The 22,130-nt window shown below is 33.6% G+C and overlaps 1 protein-coding gene across 1 annotated transcript; it reads left to right on the forward strand.

Annotated features, from left to right (window-relative positions):
* Positions 1 to 13,389: 13,389 nt before the first annotated feature.
* On the forward strand, positions 13,390 to 21,772 carry LOC132564203 (uncharacterized). Its single transcript, XM_060228880.1, has 9 exons — positions 13,390 to 13,524; positions 14,235 to 14,352; positions 15,903 to 16,003; positions 18,132 to 18,273; positions 18,954 to 19,048; positions 19,690 to 19,795; positions 20,207 to 20,291; positions 20,791 to 20,992; positions 21,680 to 21,772. Exons 1-9 carry the CDS (start codon positions 13,390 to 13,392, stop codon positions 21,770 to 21,772), a joined length of 1,077 nt encoding a protein of 358 aa, XP_060084863.1.
* The last annotated feature ends 358 nt before the right edge of the window (positions 21,773 to 22,130 follow it).

The raw sequence follows: 22,130 nt of genomic DNA on the forward strand, positions 1-22,130 counted from the left end.
GCGACAGCGATACTCTATTTACCTACTAAGACACTTCTACACAGGTCATACCTATAGATACTCTATTTACCTACTAAGACACTACTACACAGTTCACGCCTATAGATACTATACTTACCTACTAAGACACTTCTATACACGTCACGCCTATAGATACTCTATTTACCTACTAAGACACTTCTATACAGGTCACGCCTATAGATACCCTGTTTACCTACTAAGACACTTCTACACAGGTCACGCCAATAGATACCCTATTTACCTACTAAGACACTTCTACACAGGTCACGCCTATAGATACCCTGTTTACCTACTAAGACACTACTACACAGTTCACGCCTATAGATACTATACTTACCTACTAAGACACTTCTATACAGGTCACGCCTATAGATACTCTATTTACCTACTTAGACACTGCTATACAGGTCACGCCAATAGATACCCTATTTACCTACTAAGACACTTCTACACAGGTCACAACTATATTCATTCACAAACGTTCACAATCGTTTTAAAGTGAAACTTGCCATCGTTTACAATATATTGTTTACATAATGATGTATGACAACGGAAATTAAATATATTTTTTCTTTCTTTTTCAATCTATTTTGAAAAGGTTGCAATAACCGGTCATGTCTACGTCTAGTCACGTGAACGACATTGCCTGGGAATATTCAGAGCCATATCTAAAATAACTACTGTTGACTATTACTTTTAGCTACTTATTTTTCGCGGTATGCAATTTGGTGATAGGTAATGTCATAATAATGCCACGAGTGATTATTACTTAACGTAAATTATTGAGTCACGGAATTCCACACGCGGATGAACATCTATCAACAATACCTTGAGATCAAACCGATGACAAATGAATAAAAACTGTGATCTTATGTCACATTTCATTGTATATTCTCAGTAAAGATTAAAGTGACATCAGACTAAGACTAAATCAAACAATTTTTTTTTTTCAAATTAATTGAGTAGGTGGGAAAAGGGATAACCAGTGACCATCAGTGACCAAGCGAACCCTCCAGACAGAGGACAGAGCAGCACTGTTTAGTCATCGTGTATTAAATAAACCTCATATAATAAAAGGTATTATCTTTCTTTTATGACATGTAATCAAAAGGTAAACAAAACGGAAGGTGTTCCGGGACAGCTGTTCACACACACCCACAAACCCCCTTACACACACACACACCCTCAATACGTACATCTATACATATTGATCGGCCATTTCATCCTGCTTCAGAGTGAACTTCATAATTGTAAATCATGTATTATAATATTTTCTTGTACTCTTATTTATGTACATGTGAATATCTGTATTTGTGTTTGCAAATACCATTGTAACAATTTCGTATGGCACGTGACCAGTCGTATATAATATATAGATATAGATTTCCAAGCCTCAAAATCTTACAAGTCATTTAGTTTATTTACGTTTACTGCTGAACTTTCGCTTGAATTCAGACATTTTATTAATTACTGGATCTCCGCAAAATTTTCTTGTTTATGTTCCGACTGTTGACACACGTACACATGTATGGGACCGAGTATTCCTTTGTTACAATACTATTTAATACCTCCGAAATTGACGAGACGAAAGCATGGGAAATCTTGAACACCTGTCAAATCACATTCCAATGTTATATATCAAAATGTCATTATATAACAATAACAGTAGCATTTATTTGGAGATTTTATAATTATAAATAAGCCTGATGAAAAAACAAGATTACTAGAAATTGAAGTGAACAACATACACACTTGTGTATTTTCCTAATGCTCTGCATCTTTGACCCAGTGACCTTTCAGTTCCGGACTTCCGATACGCTATTTTTAGACGGTTTGGCTGGGAGTGTTCCCAGCAATTTCACTTGTCCAAACTGACCAGAGGATAGATTTAACAATAGTCTTAAAAGTCACCAAGATAAGTTCTTAAAAGGCACATCAAGAAATTTTGCAACCCGGAGGATCCCTTTAAAGTACACGACCTAGTCCTCCCACACTAATGAAATAGGTTTTTATTACTGTTTTGTATTTTTGTGATAATGAGAATGGTTCCAAAATAGCCCGGGAGATGATTGCTTTTTCGAATCTACGGATATGACTTTTTGTGGTTCATTGTTGACTAGGGTTTTAAAACATCGTTGACCTTTAGCAGTCACGTTAAAACTATGTATAAACGAACTCAAACGCCTATCTATTAAAAAGACTTGTTTTGTCTCATTTCTTCTGATGATAGTACTGAAACGTACCGAGTGATCATGGTAGATAAAGGCAATTGCTTTTACGAGCAAATGAACACTGACTGTTCTATTTCAATTTCTATTGCACTATTTAGATGTGTAATATCAATCCTGTTTAGCATCTGCTGTCCAATTTTTGTGACAAGTAAATAATTTCAATGAAAAAAAGAAAAAGAATTAAAGATGAAAAGGCACAACGGATGTTTTTTTTCTTTTTATTTTCTTGTATAGTTTTTAATGATATAAAATAATTTCCACTGACGATCAACAAAAGCCAATAACAGGTTGCATAAAACATTTCATTATATGTGTTTGTGGTCTGGAGGAGAAGCATTCGGATTTAGTTTGCATGAACACCACATTATCGTATATTATCCTGTATAGAGAATCAACATGTGACGTATAAGACGATTTATGTGCCTTTGTCCAACTCTATGTGCATAAAGAGCAATTTGCACACAGCATGTACGTGTACAACATTATTATATTTCATTTTCAAATGACCATGTCAATCATCATCAAGACAGCTTCTTGGTTCTAATTGTTAGGACGCAGTACAGCAAAAGACACAACTTGATCCCTAATGATGCCTAATGACTCAAAGATTAAAAAAAAAATCATTTGAAGTCAGAACATTACAAAAGAAAAATGTCAATTGATTAGACACAATTGAAGTCATTCGTCCATAATTATTACGTCATAGCCAGAGGCCGTGTAGCGATGTTCTTCAAGGACATCAAATCACGTGGGGATCAATACCGACCTTAAACCTTTGATTTAATTATTGTAAATGATTCGTTTATAAACCCAGAAAAGGGATTAAGCAAATTGAAATACTTAAATGTTCAACAATAACATACGAGTTCCACGATAAGGAAACATTAGATTTACTTCCTCATGAAAAAAAGCGAAGTTGATTACATGGGAGCGGGATAATTCTTCATTCACAGCCTCAAAGAGAACGGGCAATATATATTGTAGTCTTCTGAGTAAATACAAAATATTGTATATGGATTCGAGGGACATACATCAATTTCAAGTAGTGGAGCTTCTTATTTCTGTTTTTGGACGAAAACAGGCGGCGGGGAAATGGAGCAGAGCAAAGTCTTACTTACGTCATTACATGTTCTGCTTCAGGTGTCGTAAACACCAAAGAGCTCTGCTATTATGACAGTACATGCAGCTTTACATCAGAACTTGAAGAATAAAATACCAACTTTATCTATATTACATATTAAATATATTTCTCAGTCTGGTTGGCACGTATAGAAGGACGCAAGTGGCCCTACCGTAAAAGGAAACCGGAGTACCCCAAGAAAGCCTACGTGATCTGGCAGATCCCCATATACCTCTTCAAAGTCCGTTCAGGGAATCGAACTCAGGACGTCTTAGTGATCGGCGAGTGACTTTCACGGCGTCACCCGACGAACCTGAAGTAGAAGTTACAGTAGCTAGCCGTAATAAAGGTCTGTGATCCAAATGTCATTTGACGTAATTATATCTTATGTTGAATAATTCATTAGAACGAATGAATATTTATGGAATGTATAGTCTACAAAAAAAGTTCTATTTACCCGAATTTCTGAATTTTCATTAAACTTTAAAAAATTGGAAGAAGTTCATATATTAGAAATTAGCTTGTAGAATTAGGGACATTTTCTTAGTCTGTATGCGCCGTCTTTTCCATAATATGCTTTTCTATTGCGGTATTGTATGATGGTGCACAGAACAGTTTCAAAAAGCTTATCTGGAAAATGTTAAGATTATGAATACCTATTGAATAACACAAAAACATCATTATTATTTATCAAATATTTCGGAAATTGTTTTCCAAACTAAGAATGAGAAAAGTGAATATTAATTGAGTAGTTAATTTTAGCATGGAGATAGAAACCGTTCTTATATATTCTATTGTCAGACTAAAGCAAATGTCGTCTAGGTGGTATCATTCACATTGGAGAGGTTGGAATAACCTCGATCGGAAAAGTACCTAGGGGAAGTAACTCTATAAGACTCGGTGATATCGGCGAATTTGAAAAGGGCCGGTCAGATGTACTATCACCCTTTCTTTACATAAGCACATATTAATGCCACTTATGTTTGCTCTAATATATGGAAATCTTTTGACACATTGATAAAGATTTGATTAAAACTCTATAGAAGATTAAACAAATCATTTTCAATCGCAAAATGTCGAAATTAGATGAGGGTTTTTTTGTCACTTTCATGTGATGCGTGACGTCTTAACAAAATAAAAGAAATAATTTTAATGGCGCTCTAAAAGTAGACAACTGTGTTTTATTTATTAAAATGTCAACGTCGTGTATTTTCTTATTTTATCTATTTTTATGACAATATAAAAAATGGAGATTGTGATTTCTTTTCATTACAATAAAACAAAACGAATACGCATTAGTACTAGGATCCGACGTCTTTATCAAGCGCCAGTGTCAATGTCACGTGTTTCGAAATATCCTCACGAGGCGTGTTTATCTCATTAACCGATATTGCGTTCTACGTTCTCTGACAAGCAGGGCTGGGAAAACCTGCTGTGGTCAATACTTATACTGTGTCGATCACATGTCCTTATAAGGTCATATCAAATCGGTTACATCACAACTGCATTTGCCTTCTGCTCCGACACACGTTTCTGAGCAATCGATCAATGAGAAATGTATTTACATTGTTCGATATGACTTGGAGGCAAACACAGATGAATTGGTTTAAATAACAAATCACACACGTATTAAAATGATTCAACACATGCTTTTTATGAATGGCGAGTTACGTTAGGAACACAATGTATTAGTTACACACACGTTCATGGTTATCAATGATTACTTGCACCCGCTGAGGTAGTACCGAATGGTTCGTTACACATTTTTGGATAATGATACATGTCTAGTTACACACACTGTGATATCACCAATGTCTAGTTACACACACTGTGATATCACCAATGTCTAGTTACCTACACTCTGTGATATCACCAATGTCTAGTTACCTACACTATGATATTTAACAGACAATATCAATGACTATTTACACACAACCTGATACTCAACATTGTCTAGTTTCATACACTGTAATAGTTATAGATGATTAGTTACTTTTACAGTGTATTTATCAAGTCTAGTTACACACATTATCAATGTCTAGTTACACACATTATTGTATTATCAATGTCTAGTTACACACATTATTGTATTTATCAATGTTAGTTACACACATTATGTTTAGTTACACTAGTTACACACATTAATAGTTTATCAATGTCTAGTTACACACATTATTGTATTTATCAATGTATAGTTACACACATTATTGTATTTATCAATGTCTAGTTACACACATTATTGTATTTATCAATGTTTAGTTACATACATTATTGTATTTATCAATGTATAGTTACACACATTATTGTAGTTATACAAATGTTACACACATTAGTTACATAGTTACACACATTATTGTATTTATCAATGTCTAGTTACACACATTATTGTATTTATCAATATCTAGTTACACACATTATTGTATTTATCAATGTCTAGTTACACACATTATTGTAGTTATCAATATCTAGTTACACACATTATTGTATTTATCAATGTTTAGTTACACACATTATTGTAGATATCAATGTATAGTTACACACATTATTGTATTTATCAATGTCTAGTTACACATATTATTGTATTTATCAACGTCTAGTTACACAAATTATTGTATTTATCAACGTCTAGTTACACACATTATTGTATTTATCAATGTCTAGTTACACACATTATTGTATTTATCAATGTCTAGTTACACACATTATTGTATTTATCAACGTCTAGTTACACACATTATTGTATTTATCAACGTCTAGTTACACACATTATTGTATTTATCAATGTCTAGTTACACACATTATTGTATTTATCAATGTCTAGTTACACACATTATTGTATTTATCAATGTCTAGTTACACACATTATTGTATTTATCAATGTCTAGTTACACACATTATTGTATTTATCAACGTCTAGTTACACACATTATTGTATTTATCAATGTTTAGTTACACACATTATTGTATTTATCAATGTCTAGTTACACACATTATTGTATTTATCAATGTTCTAGTTACACACATTATTGTATTTATCAACGTCTAGTTACACACATTATTGTATTTATCAATGTCTAGTTACACACATTATTGTAGTTATCAAGTCTAGTTACACACATTATTGTATTTATCAATATCTAGTTACACACATTATTGTATTTATCAAGTCTAGTTACACACATTATTGTATTTATCAATGTCTAGTTACACACATTATTGTATTTATCAATGTCTAGTTACACACATTATTGTATTTATCAATGTCTAGTTACACACATTATTGTAGTTATCAAGTCTATTTACATACATTATTGTATTTATCAACGTCTAGTTACACACATTATTGTATTTATCAATGTTTAGTTACACACATTATTGTATTTATCAACGTACACATACTAGTTACACACATTATTGTATTTATCAACGTACACACATTAGTTACACCATTATTGTATTTATCAATTGTATTTATCAATGTTTAGTTACACACATTATTGTATTTATCAATGTTTAGTTATACACATTATTGTATTTATCAATGTATAGTTACACACATTATTGTATTTATCAATGTCTAGTTACACACATTATTGTATTTATCAATGTCTAGTTACACACATTATTGTATTTATCAATGTCTAGTTACACACATTATTGTATTTATCAATGTCTAGTTACACACATTATTGTATTTATCAATGTCTAGTTACACACATTATTGTATTTATCAATGTTTAGTATCAATGTCTAGTTACACACATTATTGTAGTTATCAAGTCTAGTTACATACATTATTGTAGTTATCAATGTCTAGTTACACACATTATTGTATTTATCAATGTTTAGTTATACACATTATTGTATTTATCAATGTATAGTTACACACATTATTGTATTTATCAATGTCTAGTTACACACATTATTGTATATTATTAATAGCTGATATCGAGAGCAAAATATGAACGAAAGAAATATTTACATGGGGATCCATGAAAAACCACCGGGAAAATAGATCCAGGTGTCCGGGAAGAGTAAGCGTCTTCTGCTTCATCAACGACATTTACCATGTAGATCTTGGCCAATTCAAGACAGTAAAGTCATGTTCCCAGTGTTGTATTGCTTGCAATGTTTTATTTGCTGTTTATCAAAAAAATCTTATATTTGTAATATGATGTTAAGCTTATTGCGTTTCCAAAGTTTATAACCCATCTTAGCAAATCAGATAAAAGATCGATAATTTGGTTTTCATTGACCTTTTTACAACGAAATTAGTGAGAATGACAAAAAGGGAAAATATAGATAAAAGATGTACAAGAACTTATCAGTCACTTGACTGATCAAATCTTAAAATATGCCGAAAAAAAAGAAGATTTTAAACATATTAAACATGTTATTGTAAAGGAATGTTTTAACGAAGGCAGTCATTTAGAAAATGTAAAAAGGAAAGATTATTTTCCACTGATATGACTTAATGTAAACAAATTGTTACGAAAACTAGCATTGTAACACCTCCTCGAGTGGGTGCTGAACCCACAAATAGTTTCTGAACAAGATAATCCGGTATGAACAGCAATATTTCTGACCCCAAATGTGTGTATTCCTACATTGTGTTGGTACCACTATTGAGACAACGCACCACTGATTCAGCTACAGATTTGTTTGATGAAATATTTAGCCCTGAAAGTTACATTTATTGAAATATTTCGACATATTCGGATTTCAGTTACACTTAACGTCACTGTCGGGTCCTTGAAAACAGTTGTATGATGCGGTTAAATGTATCATTTGACTCTACTGTGTTTTATTCTCTTGTACTGAAATATTTTACTTTTTGTGCAGTTGGAAATATGTACATCTGGTTAGTATGCTGAACCAAATATTAGCACCATTTAGGGAAACATCACAGGTGAATTCTTAATATTTTATTTCTCGGCTAGTATTTCGGATTTAATTATATAAAGTATAATTTGTAGTTTCCCAAAAGCAAAATAAATGACGCTAGGTAGAAATTCTATACACGATCAATGGTTTTGTACGTTATTTTGCTAGTACTTCTAAAGGATCATTTTACAGCTGATACAATTACTGTTTTGTACATTGTATTTATTTTATAAGGTGTAGATTTGATACCATTATTACATTTGGTTCTAAATGTAATTATATACAGAAAGTATGCCGATTCTGGCCATTCTTTGGCCAGTCTGTGATTCTCATTTTTTCGGGGAAATATTTTGAGAGTAACAGTTATCGTATGCTTGTCAAAACATAACGTTTGCGGGGGTTTCGTAAATAGAACATTTCGTTGAAAACTCGTCTTCCTTTAAGTATCATGGCGTTTGTGATCATATTGGACTGTGGACGAAGTTGGACAACTCCTGATAATGTAAAAGCACAAATGTTAGTAAATCGCTTGTAAACGGGAGGTTGTGGACTGTTAATATCGATCTGTAGGCCTTGGTATTATTGACGAGTCCTATAAGAACAAAACAGCTTATAATGCAGTTTAATTCATTGTTTAGCTCTACTGCTTCTAGCTTAAAATTTGTACTTAAAGGTGCTTTTCGCATTTTGTGTGTTTGTTCAATCTTACAACTGTTTAACAGAACCCCTTTTAGCAGTTTGTATAATGGAACCCTATTGTATTACGATACATATTGCTGATTCTATAAAATGAGCTTTAATATAAATCCTGACGCTTCATTTACGATGAATTATATTGTAAACAGGACTGAATAGTTCATTCATTTATTGATTTAGCATTCAACGTTTTAATGGATTCAAATTTAGAATAAGTGAGATATTTTCTATACGTATTGTTCTTATGTCTGGATTTTAAGTGTCTAATCACATCTGCTTAGAACATATGATATAATTACAACTGTAGAGTTCTTGGTGGAAAAAAAACATTTATTGTATCAAGTAGTGGGTCGGTATTTGAATGAGTACTTTGGCCATTGCGGGAGTACGCTGGTTATTGTACTAAATCGTTACAAGAAGGATAACTCTTGTAGTCTTCGTTGTCAAAACTGCGAATCAGATCCGTGCTCTGTCATGTCTGTTTCTATTGTTTAAAGTCCTATTAACAGCTATAATAGTTCAAGAACGACTTCCGCTGAATGAGAGGCGGTGTATATGGTTTAAGTGTATTTATTATATGGGAGTCTGCGATTTGTTCTAAATAAACTCTCTTGTGATAGTGATGAACTTAATCCGACTTTATAGTGCACCAAATTGAAGCATACTGCCGTCAGCATTTCCTACAGCAACCAAGTCGGTCATATAATACTGATAATTCGCAAACTAGTTTTACTGTAACAAAATGCTGACGTTTACAAGAAACTGCCATTTTTAGAAGACTGTGGTATATCATGGACAAGGGAGAGAACATAAAACATTCTTCGAACGCTCAATCAAAGGCCAAATATATGGCAGTGCCAAGGAGACATTTCGAAGAATGATATTTCAAAACTGAAAATAGCACGTCATGGGAACAGCAGGTACGACTTGACTTTGGCTGCGAGAGGTTTTTATTCACACAAATCTACAACAACGCTATAAACGTTTACCACCATTGTAATATAACGGAAATCAACAACGCATCTCTAAACAGAAAAAACAAAAGGAACCGGACACCGGATCAAATATCCGGAATTTTACTTCATTAATTAGACACCACCTGGTCAGGCATGTAGGTATTTAAAACAATAGCTTACCGACTTGTGTTAGCGTTGGCATTCAGTTTTTAGGCAACAACTCAAGAAATATATTTGTCGTATAAAAGAGTTTTTCGACTGTTGGTTTTGAAAACATACTTCAGAAACGTGCATTTAAAAAGGATGATAAAGGAAAATTATTTTATGAAATACACAAAAAATAAGAAAATAACAGTCCATTTTTCTGTTTACAATGACCAGCCGTCAAATTACACCTACTTAATCTAAAACAGCTGCTAAATGTTGTGAAAAGTAAATCGCCAATCTCATCAAAACTTTTAACATTTTGTAAACAGGACATTGGTTGGCTAGCACAAAGGGCGTGCGCATACAGAATGGAAATGGTGACTTTCAGATGGTCATACGGTACGTAACAAGGAACAGCAGTATCTATTCACACTACAGTGTGACAGATAACTGTGTCAATGCATGTATGTACATAATTATCGTCCGTTCATCGTCCTTGTGTAAATAAACCTGAGATTGGCCCTGTCCTGCTCGGTGCTTAATCATTACGTATGTTCATTTATGTTATTCAAACGTGTAGAAGATGCGAAAATGTTATCACGTAATGTTAAAGTGAGATAACCTGATTTACCTTGCTGATCCAAGAATGGTAGATACTTTTTGTGTAAAACGAGAGTCTCATTGAAGGGATTAATCTAATATATATCGACCAAGTTGTACAGAGAAATCCTTAAGAGGTTGACCAGATAAACTAACAAATACTGAAGGTAGGTAAGTCTTATCGACAGCTTATGATTAGATACAAGAAACAACATTTTCAATTAGTCGTAATTAAACGACTGATTAGAGCCAACTGATAAAATTGATATCTGAATGTCAGATTGACTTGCCCGGTTATGTTGACATCCATATGTAAACCATGTCACTTGTTTCAGCTCGGAAGCTGTCGCCTTAAAATATGTTCGTCTCTTTAACGATAAACGTTTACGTCCAAAGAAAATATGTCATTTAATACATCAAACAAAATGTCTTTGCGCGATATGAAACTGGACGTTTTTTATGCTTCTGGCAGTTTAATTGTTTTTTTTTTACCTTGTTCTTATTTGGGAACGTGACATTGTTTAATTGGACTGGCCAACAGAATACGCTAACCTTTCCGTGTACTCTCCTTGAACTTTTTTCACGAGACTGTTTGAAGATTTTTCGTTTGATCTTAGTTTGTCAATGTTTCATCAAATTCATTTTTGATTTTTTTCTGTTAAAGCGACTATAATGTTAAAAACACTACGAGAAAACTGTATGAAACGTTGTATTTTCCAACACCATATTACAAAACTAAGACTTTCTGTTTATTACTAAAATTTAAAGTCACTGCAACCATTTTTATTGATATCTAAAAAAAAAGAATGTAAACATTGCGGTCTTGATCTAATTCATACATTACCGCTCGTAACCCTTATGCTGCGCATGCGTATAAGCCTAGAAAGAAGCAATATGGCGGACGCAAATACGAAAAGGCGACGAGGACCTAAAAGTTACCTTACAGAAAGTGCCAGAAAGCGTAAGAAGGAGTCAGACCAGAAAAGAGGACAGGAAAGAATTTATATTAGACAGGAGATCGATAGATGGCAAAAGATGAAGGAGGATCTTGGACTGAATACGGATTCGGAATTTGCGAAGCTGCTGCTTGACTGGTTAGCTTAACGTTAGCCCTTTAATTATAACGTATCCGCCTGTCCTTGATTATAATCCAATATCCAGTGTTTGACGCGTGAATATGTTATGATCAACACTACTAAAAGTTGTATTATTGCTTGAATTTACTATCGACAACGTGTGTTTGTTGTTGACTGCAAGGTAGGGTCCAATTGCGGGCATTCGTTCTAAGTGTAAAAATATGACGGTACTGGTGTTACTGTGAGAATAACAACCGTGGTGATAAACATAACCTTCACAATTAGCACATAGACACATGTTGAATGGTAAACAATATCTTATAATGTGTATAGACAAAGTATCAATTCTTGTGCATTTCTGCACAATGATTTTTTTTTTCTTTTCCGATTGTCATTACCCCCTTTGGGGCCCCACTAGTTTAGCTCCCGCGATTGACATAGATAATTATCGCACGACAAGCCTAAACAAAACGAATTAACTGAGATTGGTTTTTAAAATTATATATTATAACACAGAATCATTTATTGCAAACAAGAATTAACAGAAAGGCTCAAAAGCAAGTGTCATACATAAGACATGTGCGTTTGTTTACTTTCCTCGTAATCCAGTTTTTCTTTGCGGCGGAAGTAAATGACTTCGTCACGTGACAAGCCATGTGACCCACTCGGCTTTCTTCGTAAAAAACGGATCGTGAACATGTTTATAAACCATAGTCAAGATAAACAATGTTCCGATGCGAAAAATATGTACAAAAACAACACATTTGACGTTGTAGGCGCGTGTATCTCTTTATTATGGATACATTTTATTATTCATAAGCAGAATTCTCCAATTCCCGATGTTGAAATCTAAGGTAATAGCCGCTTTAATATGTCGGCATTTTTTACTGCCTTAAATTTGACATTTGACACGTTTTTGATATAAACGAACTTCCAGATATTACAGATAATATCAGTGCATTTCAGATACAATACATTTTTCTTTATCATCAAAATGTTAGACATGATAAATTACGATAGCGCTGTCCTCTCGTATCATCAGACAACAGGGCCCTATACAAACAGTAGCGATAACTCTTCCAGATGGCGCGTGGCCTCGTTAAGCTCTCTATCCATGTAGATGGGACACATTTGTTTTTTTTATCGCAATATATGCAAAGTCTCTCTTATCTTGCATGTATGGATATTGTAAAATTCGTTAATTATCTTATTATCTCTCTCACTTTTCTGTCTGTAAAGAAAATTTAAATAAATATTCTTTATCACTGCCCAGCTATTCTTTGCGAATGCCCCCCCCCTCTCTCTCTCTCTCTCTCTCTCTCTCTCTCTCTCTCTCTCTCTCTCTCTCTCTCTCTCTCTCTCTCTCTCTCTCTCTCTCAGTATATATCAAGAAATGTAAAATGGATCATTATCCCTTGTTTTTGTTCTTGTCATGTTCACGGCGGTAGGGCAACACTTTAAGTGCATGTGTTTTAGTTGCTCTCGAACCAACTGGAACGTGCAACCTAAAATAACCTAAAATAAGAACATGGACAATATCTAGTACATTACCAGACAACAAACATTTCCTCAGATCACTAAGTCCATACCTACAATATTGCTGTGGCACAGTTGTATAACAATAACGTGTAATAGTAATGATACGTAAATTCTACAGAATGCCAGGAAAGTTCCCCGGATGTTCGGATACCTCATGGCCAGAAGTGTTCACATTACCAGCCAGACCATCTCCATCTACGATAAAGAAACCAGGCCAACTCCCGGACGAAGTCATTCGGAAGTTTTTTGAAGATGTAAGTTGTGTTTTAGGTTATATTTAATATGTAATTTATTAAATTCATAGAAAGAGAAAGAACGATAGGAGTTACTTTTTATCTCAACGTTAAAGTTTCTGTTATTTCTCTTAAAAATCAAAATGCTTTGGAAAATGGTCACTCAGATTTTCGAGGTCGACTTCAAATACATCCGATATGCTTCTTACTACAAGCAAATATCTGGTCACTTTAAACTGCAACTCTGAATCAACGCATCACAAAGCAATGTCACTTAATGTGTTGATATATAATCATAACAATATAATATTTAACCATCCAGGCAAACCATAGAGTTAGTGTAAACAGAATAAGTGATCTTATTTTTACGAATGTTAGTAACTGATTGATGTGATAAACAGAATCTTAAATTCGTGTCCGGAATATAATATTAATGAAACTTTTCAAGAATTTTTCATTTTACCTCTCCAGAGGCTCAGAACGTTGAAAAATTCTTAGACCTAATTCAATAAGTTCATATGAATGAAAATTTATGTAAGATCTTTGCTATATGGAATGATCGTGATTGCACAATGTAATACTTAGACGGTCGAGGGTATGTAATAATGCCTGTTATATTCGGTTTTATCATATTATATGATAAAGCGAATTCTAAGATATGTCACAAGTAAATATATGATAAAATAATGTATTGCCTTATGTAATGTTCTTTATTTCTATATCAATATTAGGGGTTTGTCATAGTGGAGAATTTCTTCACGGCAGAGGAACTCGAACCTTGTAAAACAGCCATCATGGATGTTGTGGATGATGTAGCTAATATGTTATTCAGAAAGGGGAAAATCAAAGGTAGGTTATTTAAATCAGACATCATATCTTAATGATAATATAGAATCATTCTAATTGTTCAGGTAACATTTGTGAGATGATGATGATGATGATGATGATGATGATGATGATGATGATGATGATGATGATTGTGGTGATGATGATGATCATTGGTAATCATTTTCGGTTAATATCAATACCGGTTAGTAAACTATCATTGTTGTTTCCGGTTTATAGACATATTTGAAAGTAATATTGTCTTTTCTGGTTATAATCAATGCATTAAGTAATTAATACATCAAGTAAGTTGTTAATGACTAATCTTACAGTAATTAAACTACTAGAGACATATTATAAAATACAGGAATTTTACCAGTTTCAAGTAGTTTTTACCCGTAAAAGACAATACTACAAGTAATATGTTAGTTTTCCTCGGTTCAATCAATATGGGTAGTAGGTCAATACGTTTTCTTGTTGTCAATCATCATGGTAAGTAGGTCGGTAGCTTTCGGATATAATCAACATGGTTTGTTTGTCATTGATTTTTTATCAGTTATAATGAAATATGGTAGTGATTACATAATTTCAACAATTACAAGCGATACAGAAAGTATTCTATCCGTGTTTACATGTTGCATTTCAGTTGGATATTTGTTTAAGGGCTCGTCGACAGTCGAATATTTTTTAAACCAAAATAATTGTTGAGAGCTCAGACACTATTAGGAAGTAAACAACATTTTAATCTTAAAACCAAAAGATTAAATTTTATTCATTAACGAACAAATAAATGTTAAAAAGATGCCTTTCGTTTGATGAGATGGAAAGAAATTACAAGTGCCAAAAGAGGAAATAAGGTTTTTCGATTTTTGTTCGAATAAATGAAAAATCACAACGATAAATTAGATCATGTTCCCTTGTAAGCATTGAATCGCATGTACAGAGAAAAAATGGGTCCATCATACTTAAAAGGAATAGATAAGTAAGATATTGGTTTCCTTTTTGGAACCGAGAAAGGTCAACGTCCTATCTACTGTTTAAATATTTCAGAAAACAGGCGTTTATATTTTAATTTTACATAGATCGTTAATTACCTCAGGAGACTCCTACTGCTGCTAATCATCTTTCATTGTAGCAGAAACTGTAGGTCTGAGATCAGTATGTGCAGTGTATGTTATTCCGAACGGAATACAATCCTACAAGGACTTGGTACTCCGTCCAAATAGTTTGTGTCCCGTCTATCAATTTAGCACAGGCCATGCTAGAAAAGAGCGCGACTTTTCAATATGCTGGTCATGACATAAACATGTTATAAAATCAGTATTGATTTGAATAGGTGATTCTGTTAAATGATTTATATTATCAAAACGCCATAAAAGACCATAATAAGATGGCAATAGTAAAAACTCAATGAAAACCTTGTTTCCGGTTAATGGGAAGTAATCGATATTTGTTTACGGTTAATATCAGTACTTGGTATCTATAGTTGTTACCGGTAACATTTGATATTACTTGCAATATACTTGGCTTGTTTCAATTGTTGAAAACTGTCTACGTTTCTGTATTTTCTACAGATTTATACAGTGGTTTAGGATTTCATGAACGACTTGTGAAAATGAACGAAGATTTCCCGGGAGCTAACATCTTGGTCATAAAAACAGGACGTGTACCGAAGGTAAGAATCCTGGCAAAATACTGCGAGAGTGAAGCAAATATAATATTTCTGTCGAGATATTGAATACTGGAGACGTGTACAGAAGGTAGGAATCCTAGCAAAATACTGCGAGAGTGAAGCAAATATAATATTTCTGTCGAGATATTGAATACTGGATACGTGTACAGAAGGTAGGAATCCTGACAAAATACTGCAAGAGTGAAGCAAATATAAGATATCGAATTCTGTTAAAATACTGTGGACGGGAACGAAAAGTGCATGGTTGAATCCTGTCAGAATACACTGGGTGTGATGAAAAGGTAAGAATTAAGTTGAAGTTTTGCCTATGTGAATCAAAGTTAGGATGCAGGCGTGAACCAAAGACAAAGTTCAATTAAAAATCTTGCATTAATCGGCAGCGACAAACGGGGTGAAGGGGCACACTTGGCAATTTTTAAAATAAAAACCTTTTGTTTAAGACATGTAATATAACCCACTGCTGAGTGAGTTCCCATTAACATCATATTGTCACAACTATAAGTTCTAAACTTAACAGAGTTTTAGAGGACATTGGTATTTTTTCAGCAATCAAGATCACACTTGACCTCTTTGGAAGTAAATGTTTTTGCATAAGGTAGATGATGATCCCTTCAGCATAATCAAACTAACATACAACAACAGCAGGTATACACCTGGTCAAAGGACGAAAAAATCACACCTGACTACTTTTGGGTTAAAGATGTATCGGAAATATCATTAACACCTCACGTATTTACCGGGAAAATATCTTTATTAGCTTCTGACTTAATTTTATTTATTTGCTACGGAAATCAAATAAGAAAATTATTTATAACCTGCCATTAAATCGAGAAATGTCACCTGACACGTCGTGTTTATAAAGAAATAAAGAACATAGTTTATTGGCTGGTTATTTATAAAGAAATGAAAAATGAGTCAGTAATTGATTTCGTGTTTGAAATTCTGACATTTTCTGCTTAATAAATGTACGACTTACAATAAAAGGTCTTTATTTCTCTAATTTCTCATAATGATGTTATTTGATCGTCCATCATCTGTGTAATATGACCTTTACAGGGGGCGTAATTTTCCTGTCGTTTACCAAATTGTGATGTTTATATCTGGGTTGTACCCATTATGACGTGTCATAATTTATAATTTGTAAGCATTTAAACACATTGTGACGTTCTATATTCCACCAAGAGAAATATAAACTTCTTGAATTAATTACATGATCTTCATCTCTATCTTTCAGGTCAAATGTAGATCTATTTAGATTCCAGTCAATGCAGTATCCACGAATATATTTTTTTATTCAATAAATTCAATTATTGATTTTTAAAATAAGTAAATCATTAGATAAATATGAATATATATATATATATATCCTAATCCTGATGTTAATAACAGTAGCACTTATACAATAAATGATATCAATACGTCTTGACTAGATGATCAGATCATAAGGGGAACATTTTACAAGTTTACTTGCCAAAATGTTAAGTTTAAGTTTCAACTCAAGTTGTCTGCTTCATCAAGCCGCCGTATTTGGTAACACTATCGGGTAAGAGCATATGCGCGTTTGAAAGAGTCAGTCTTGCAAGGCTTCTAAACGATCATGATTAGCAGTTAGTTTCTCCCTATGAGATATGAGGCAACATTAACGTCGACATAGATTTTTGCATCCTGTAAAAGACCTAAATGTGATACCACATTAATATTACCGAAATTTTTTTTAATCCATTCAAAAGTGCTGTCCATCTGATTCACTTTCATGACTCGATTTTAATTCCAAAAGGCGTTAACTCTGAAGCAACTCGGGGAAATCAAACGCGACCGAAGAAAATGTCAAAATCTAGTGGGAAAGGTGCATTAGGCCAATAATTCAATGAATTATGTCATTTTCATTTACCTGATAATTCTATAATGATGTCAAATATATGTGTATATTCTGAACCGTGCAATTTTTCGAATGAACTAAAACGCCTATTAAGCACCATGTTCTTTGGTCAGCTTAGCGTGAGTTAAATTCTTGAAAACATTAAATATTTCATAAGAACCAAAATGCATTGAACATATGTAAAGAATGGAAGCCCAAGGTATTACTAATGTTTTATCTTTCATATTGCAGGCATTACGACAGCTATGGTCCAATGAAAGACTGTTGAATGTTATCGAACAACTAATTGGCCCCAATATTGCTGGTAGTCCTGTCTGGAACCTTCGGGCAAAGATTCCTCATGACGAAGAGACAACAGTTCCGTGGCATCAGGGTGAGATATTGTATAAACGTAGACGTGCTAGCGGCAACCTTATTTGTCATTTTAAACGCTGAAAATATACTGCTAAAACTGTGATTATATACTCCTTATAAAGTAATTATTGTGGATGCGCGAATTTATCATTGCGCTTATATACACTAAAATGTGATTCTGCCAAATTAAGTATGTTGACAGTAGGTTCTTCAAGCAAACTTTTAGACAGTAAAATGTGATAACAGATAAGGATAACGAATTTATTTAGATAAAAATAAGATGATCAAACTTGTAGAGTCAAGTACACAACAAGGGGAAGAGTTGATTTATCGCTTCTAATATTCAGGAGATGAAAACAAATATTATTTGACTACGATGTAACGATTGTGGATAATGTCGAGGCAAGCTACATAGTAAGTTCTGGCTGAAACTGGATTTTAAGAATAGTTTTGTTTGATATTCATACTGCTTCTTTGAAATAAGGAAATTGCAAAGACAAGTTTACATGTGTAAAATTTGGAAAAGGTTGAAAACTTGATATTTAATTCACTCACACTGCATTTTACTGATTATATCCTCCCGTGTTTTCGTCGATATCTCCTCTCCTCATGCAATGTGATTTTTATCTAGTTCCGTTTTTGAGTGAACGATCAATAGCACGAGTTTTAGTATTTCAATCTTTTGAAACCCGCTTTCAGACAGTGCATACATGGACAAAGACTCGTACAACATACTCATTCCTACGGCATGGATACCATTCCTCGACACAAATATGGAAAATGGCTGCATGGAAGTAAGATCAACAACATGGTGTCAGTGTGACATTTAATACTGTATATTCATTTAGATGTTTATTAGGCAAATGTAACTCCCCAATGAGATTTTCATTTTTTCTTTCGATCACTTTGGAATTTCCCCTCAGTCACCTATTAGGTTTTAGAATTTAGACCCTTAACATCACTGAGGAACCCTAGAAGGACGAAACAGCTGTATAATGAAGTTTGACTTTACGGTATCTAATTCTAAATTTGATTAGTTATTGCTCACAGAGGCTTGTGTACTGAGCAACGGTATGGCATACTCTTTGGCGCGGTATTTGAAAATTCGATTAATTTACATCGCATTTACTTCGTATGTTGTGTATGTATACTTCGATGTTATGAAAAAAGCAAATGCTTTCAGAAATATTTAAATATTTACTTGTCGTTTGAAATGAGTGATAAGAGCAAGGAGCGACCGAAATAGTCCGTTGGTTTATGGGATAAATATCTTGACAAAATACATATACTTATATGTATGAATGGTTTAAAAAAATATGCAAGATGAATGCATTATTATTTGGCATACAATGTACAAAAGTACATGCCTTTTTGATTCCTTAAATATTTGCCATGCGGACCTATTGAAGTTACTGCAATATATTATATTTTTCAGTTTATCAAGGGAGGTCACCGACTGGGTAAAGTAGCTACCCACCAGTGTTGCCATGGTGGCACGTGGTACACTATCCTAGAGGAAGAGGAAATGACGAGAACATTAGGTAAACATTTCAATTATATCATTAAAGCCTACTTATATTTAGAATGAGTTAATGTCCAGTCTTGACATTGTCGCACTTCCGGTTGTTGAGCGTTCTACCATGTTAGGCTTTGGTTTCTGCCGTCTGACCGAGATATACATGAGCCATGTCTATAGAAATTTTATATATATTGAACAGCTTTGTGGTAGTGTCACGTCTGGTTCAACCGTCGTCAGCTAAATGTGCAGCTTACACAAATATACCACATTCTCCTGTAGACACGCGCATTCAACATATGCATGCCTTCCTTAAATGACCATTGCTGTTGACAGGAAATATAACAATATAAAAGGAAACCAACATATTTGACCTAAATGCGAAATAAAACAAAAGAGAAGATACCCATTTCATTTGTAATTTCTTTAAATTCAGGCGTGGATGTATCGAAAGATCGCCAGGTGTGCCCGGTACCTTTTGGAGGAATGATTTTGTTCTCGAATATGATTCCACATCGGAGGTATAGATCAATATATGATAATTTCCCGTTTGTAATCCTATTTGATTGCTTTGAGTTTACTGTAATTCGAAACTGATTGTGTTCTCTATTCATTACTTTATATTTATATGATTTTTGCTATCATACCGGATCCTCTCGGATTTTATTGGCTAATTTCAAAAACGATATTAAAAAAAGACAGGTACTTGTTGAATACGGTTTATGACACCCCTTATCTGGAAAGTTTTGTATGAAAGATATTATCAATTTTGATTTAGCGAATAAAGTGTACGTTTCAAAATTAAATAAGAAAAACTTACTGTGGTAGTTGAGGATTACAATGGTAACTTTTTCACCCAGGCGAATCCCGGATTAGGCGTGAAAAGATATGATCACCTTATTGAATCGATAGGTTCTTCTTTGGTTCACTCGTCTTGTGTGCGAAATGTTGTTCGTAGTAATTGCAGTTTCAAACAGTTTCAAATGCCCATTTTCTTTAATAGATATATTCTTATAACAGCCTCCCTAATATGACGTCACAGATCAGGTGGACCGTGGATTTGAGGTGGCAGCGTCTCGAAACTCCAAGTGGCCTCTGGGGACTTAAGGAGAAGGTTCCTATGCGATCCGCGGATAACCCGAACCTAGAGATAGACTGGGAGACGTTTGACTCAGTCGACAGAAATGCGAAGCAGACTGCTTCAGTAACTGGATATACAAAGGTTTGAATTGTATAAAAATACATCGTTAAAGTAACCTTCAATACATATTTAGATGTTGGAAGTTAACCTTAACATTACACCATAACTTCACCATATAATTGCTCTTTCGTTTTTAATGATTTTGCAATGATGGCCTAAATGTTTGAAAATTGTAGGCAATTTTCCTATAATGTGTTTAGGTTATCATTTTCATATATCAGATAATTATAGAAGTGTCAATTACATGTGTATATTCTGCACCATGCAAATGAATTAGAAGATAATATACTGACTAAAATATTATAATAATATCTTATAAAAAGTTGAACAGATTTGTCCAGTGGTATTGCATGTAACCTAAGACAAAAAGGACCGAATTAACATTGTTATTGTCAATGTTTATCTCAGACGAATCCTTCACGGAATAACAAGCCATATCTCACCGAGATATTTATATATTTATAATATCTGATAATACCCCTGAGAAAATGAAAATTGATCATTTTGAAATTGAAATTTCACTTTAAGTGAAATCTGGTAAATAGAAATTATGACATCGATAAATGATCGCAATACATGTATATGTTTCTGTCGTAGAGTCATCCAGATTGCTACGATATTTGCTCATTGTAGACTGTATCCTTACTTGAAAAAAAACCCCTGAATTAATGCTGGGTTGATTAAAAGTTTTTAATTTTTCTACTTTAGGAAGCTGACGATCCGGATCTAGATACAACTATAACAGGACCGTGGATGAAACAGTGGGAAATCGTCCACATGAATAAACATGTCAAAGTGTAGAACGTGTGGTTCTGTAGTGTCACACGTGTAATTTAGTATAGAAATAAGAAGTTATATGATGACACGTGCACATTAGCGTTCGCAGGAATATTTTAGTAGATGTGCAATGGTGACGCATGTAATTTATCAAGGACGGTCCTGCTTTTATAAGGGTGCTGTATAATGTTTTATGCTTCGAGCAGGTATTTCGTGTTTAATTATCTTGAAGATTAAACGAAACACACTTTCACTGACCTGTAAAACTGGCTGGTGATTACTATTTTCATTTTTAAGTTGATATATCAGAACTTGCTTATCAGTTTTATACGAATATTAAATGTTACGGTGATAATTTAGCCTTGTATAGACGATAAAGATT

Source organism: Ylistrum balloti, unplaced genomic scaffold (assembly GCF_031769215.1).
Source record: "Ylistrum balloti isolate Yb309-2 unplaced genomic scaffold, AGI_CSIRO_Ybal_v1 Utg372054, whole genome shotgun sequence".
Classification (NCBI taxonomy): Eukaryota; Metazoa; Mollusca; class Bivalvia; order Pectinida; family Pectinidae; genus Ylistrum; species Ylistrum balloti.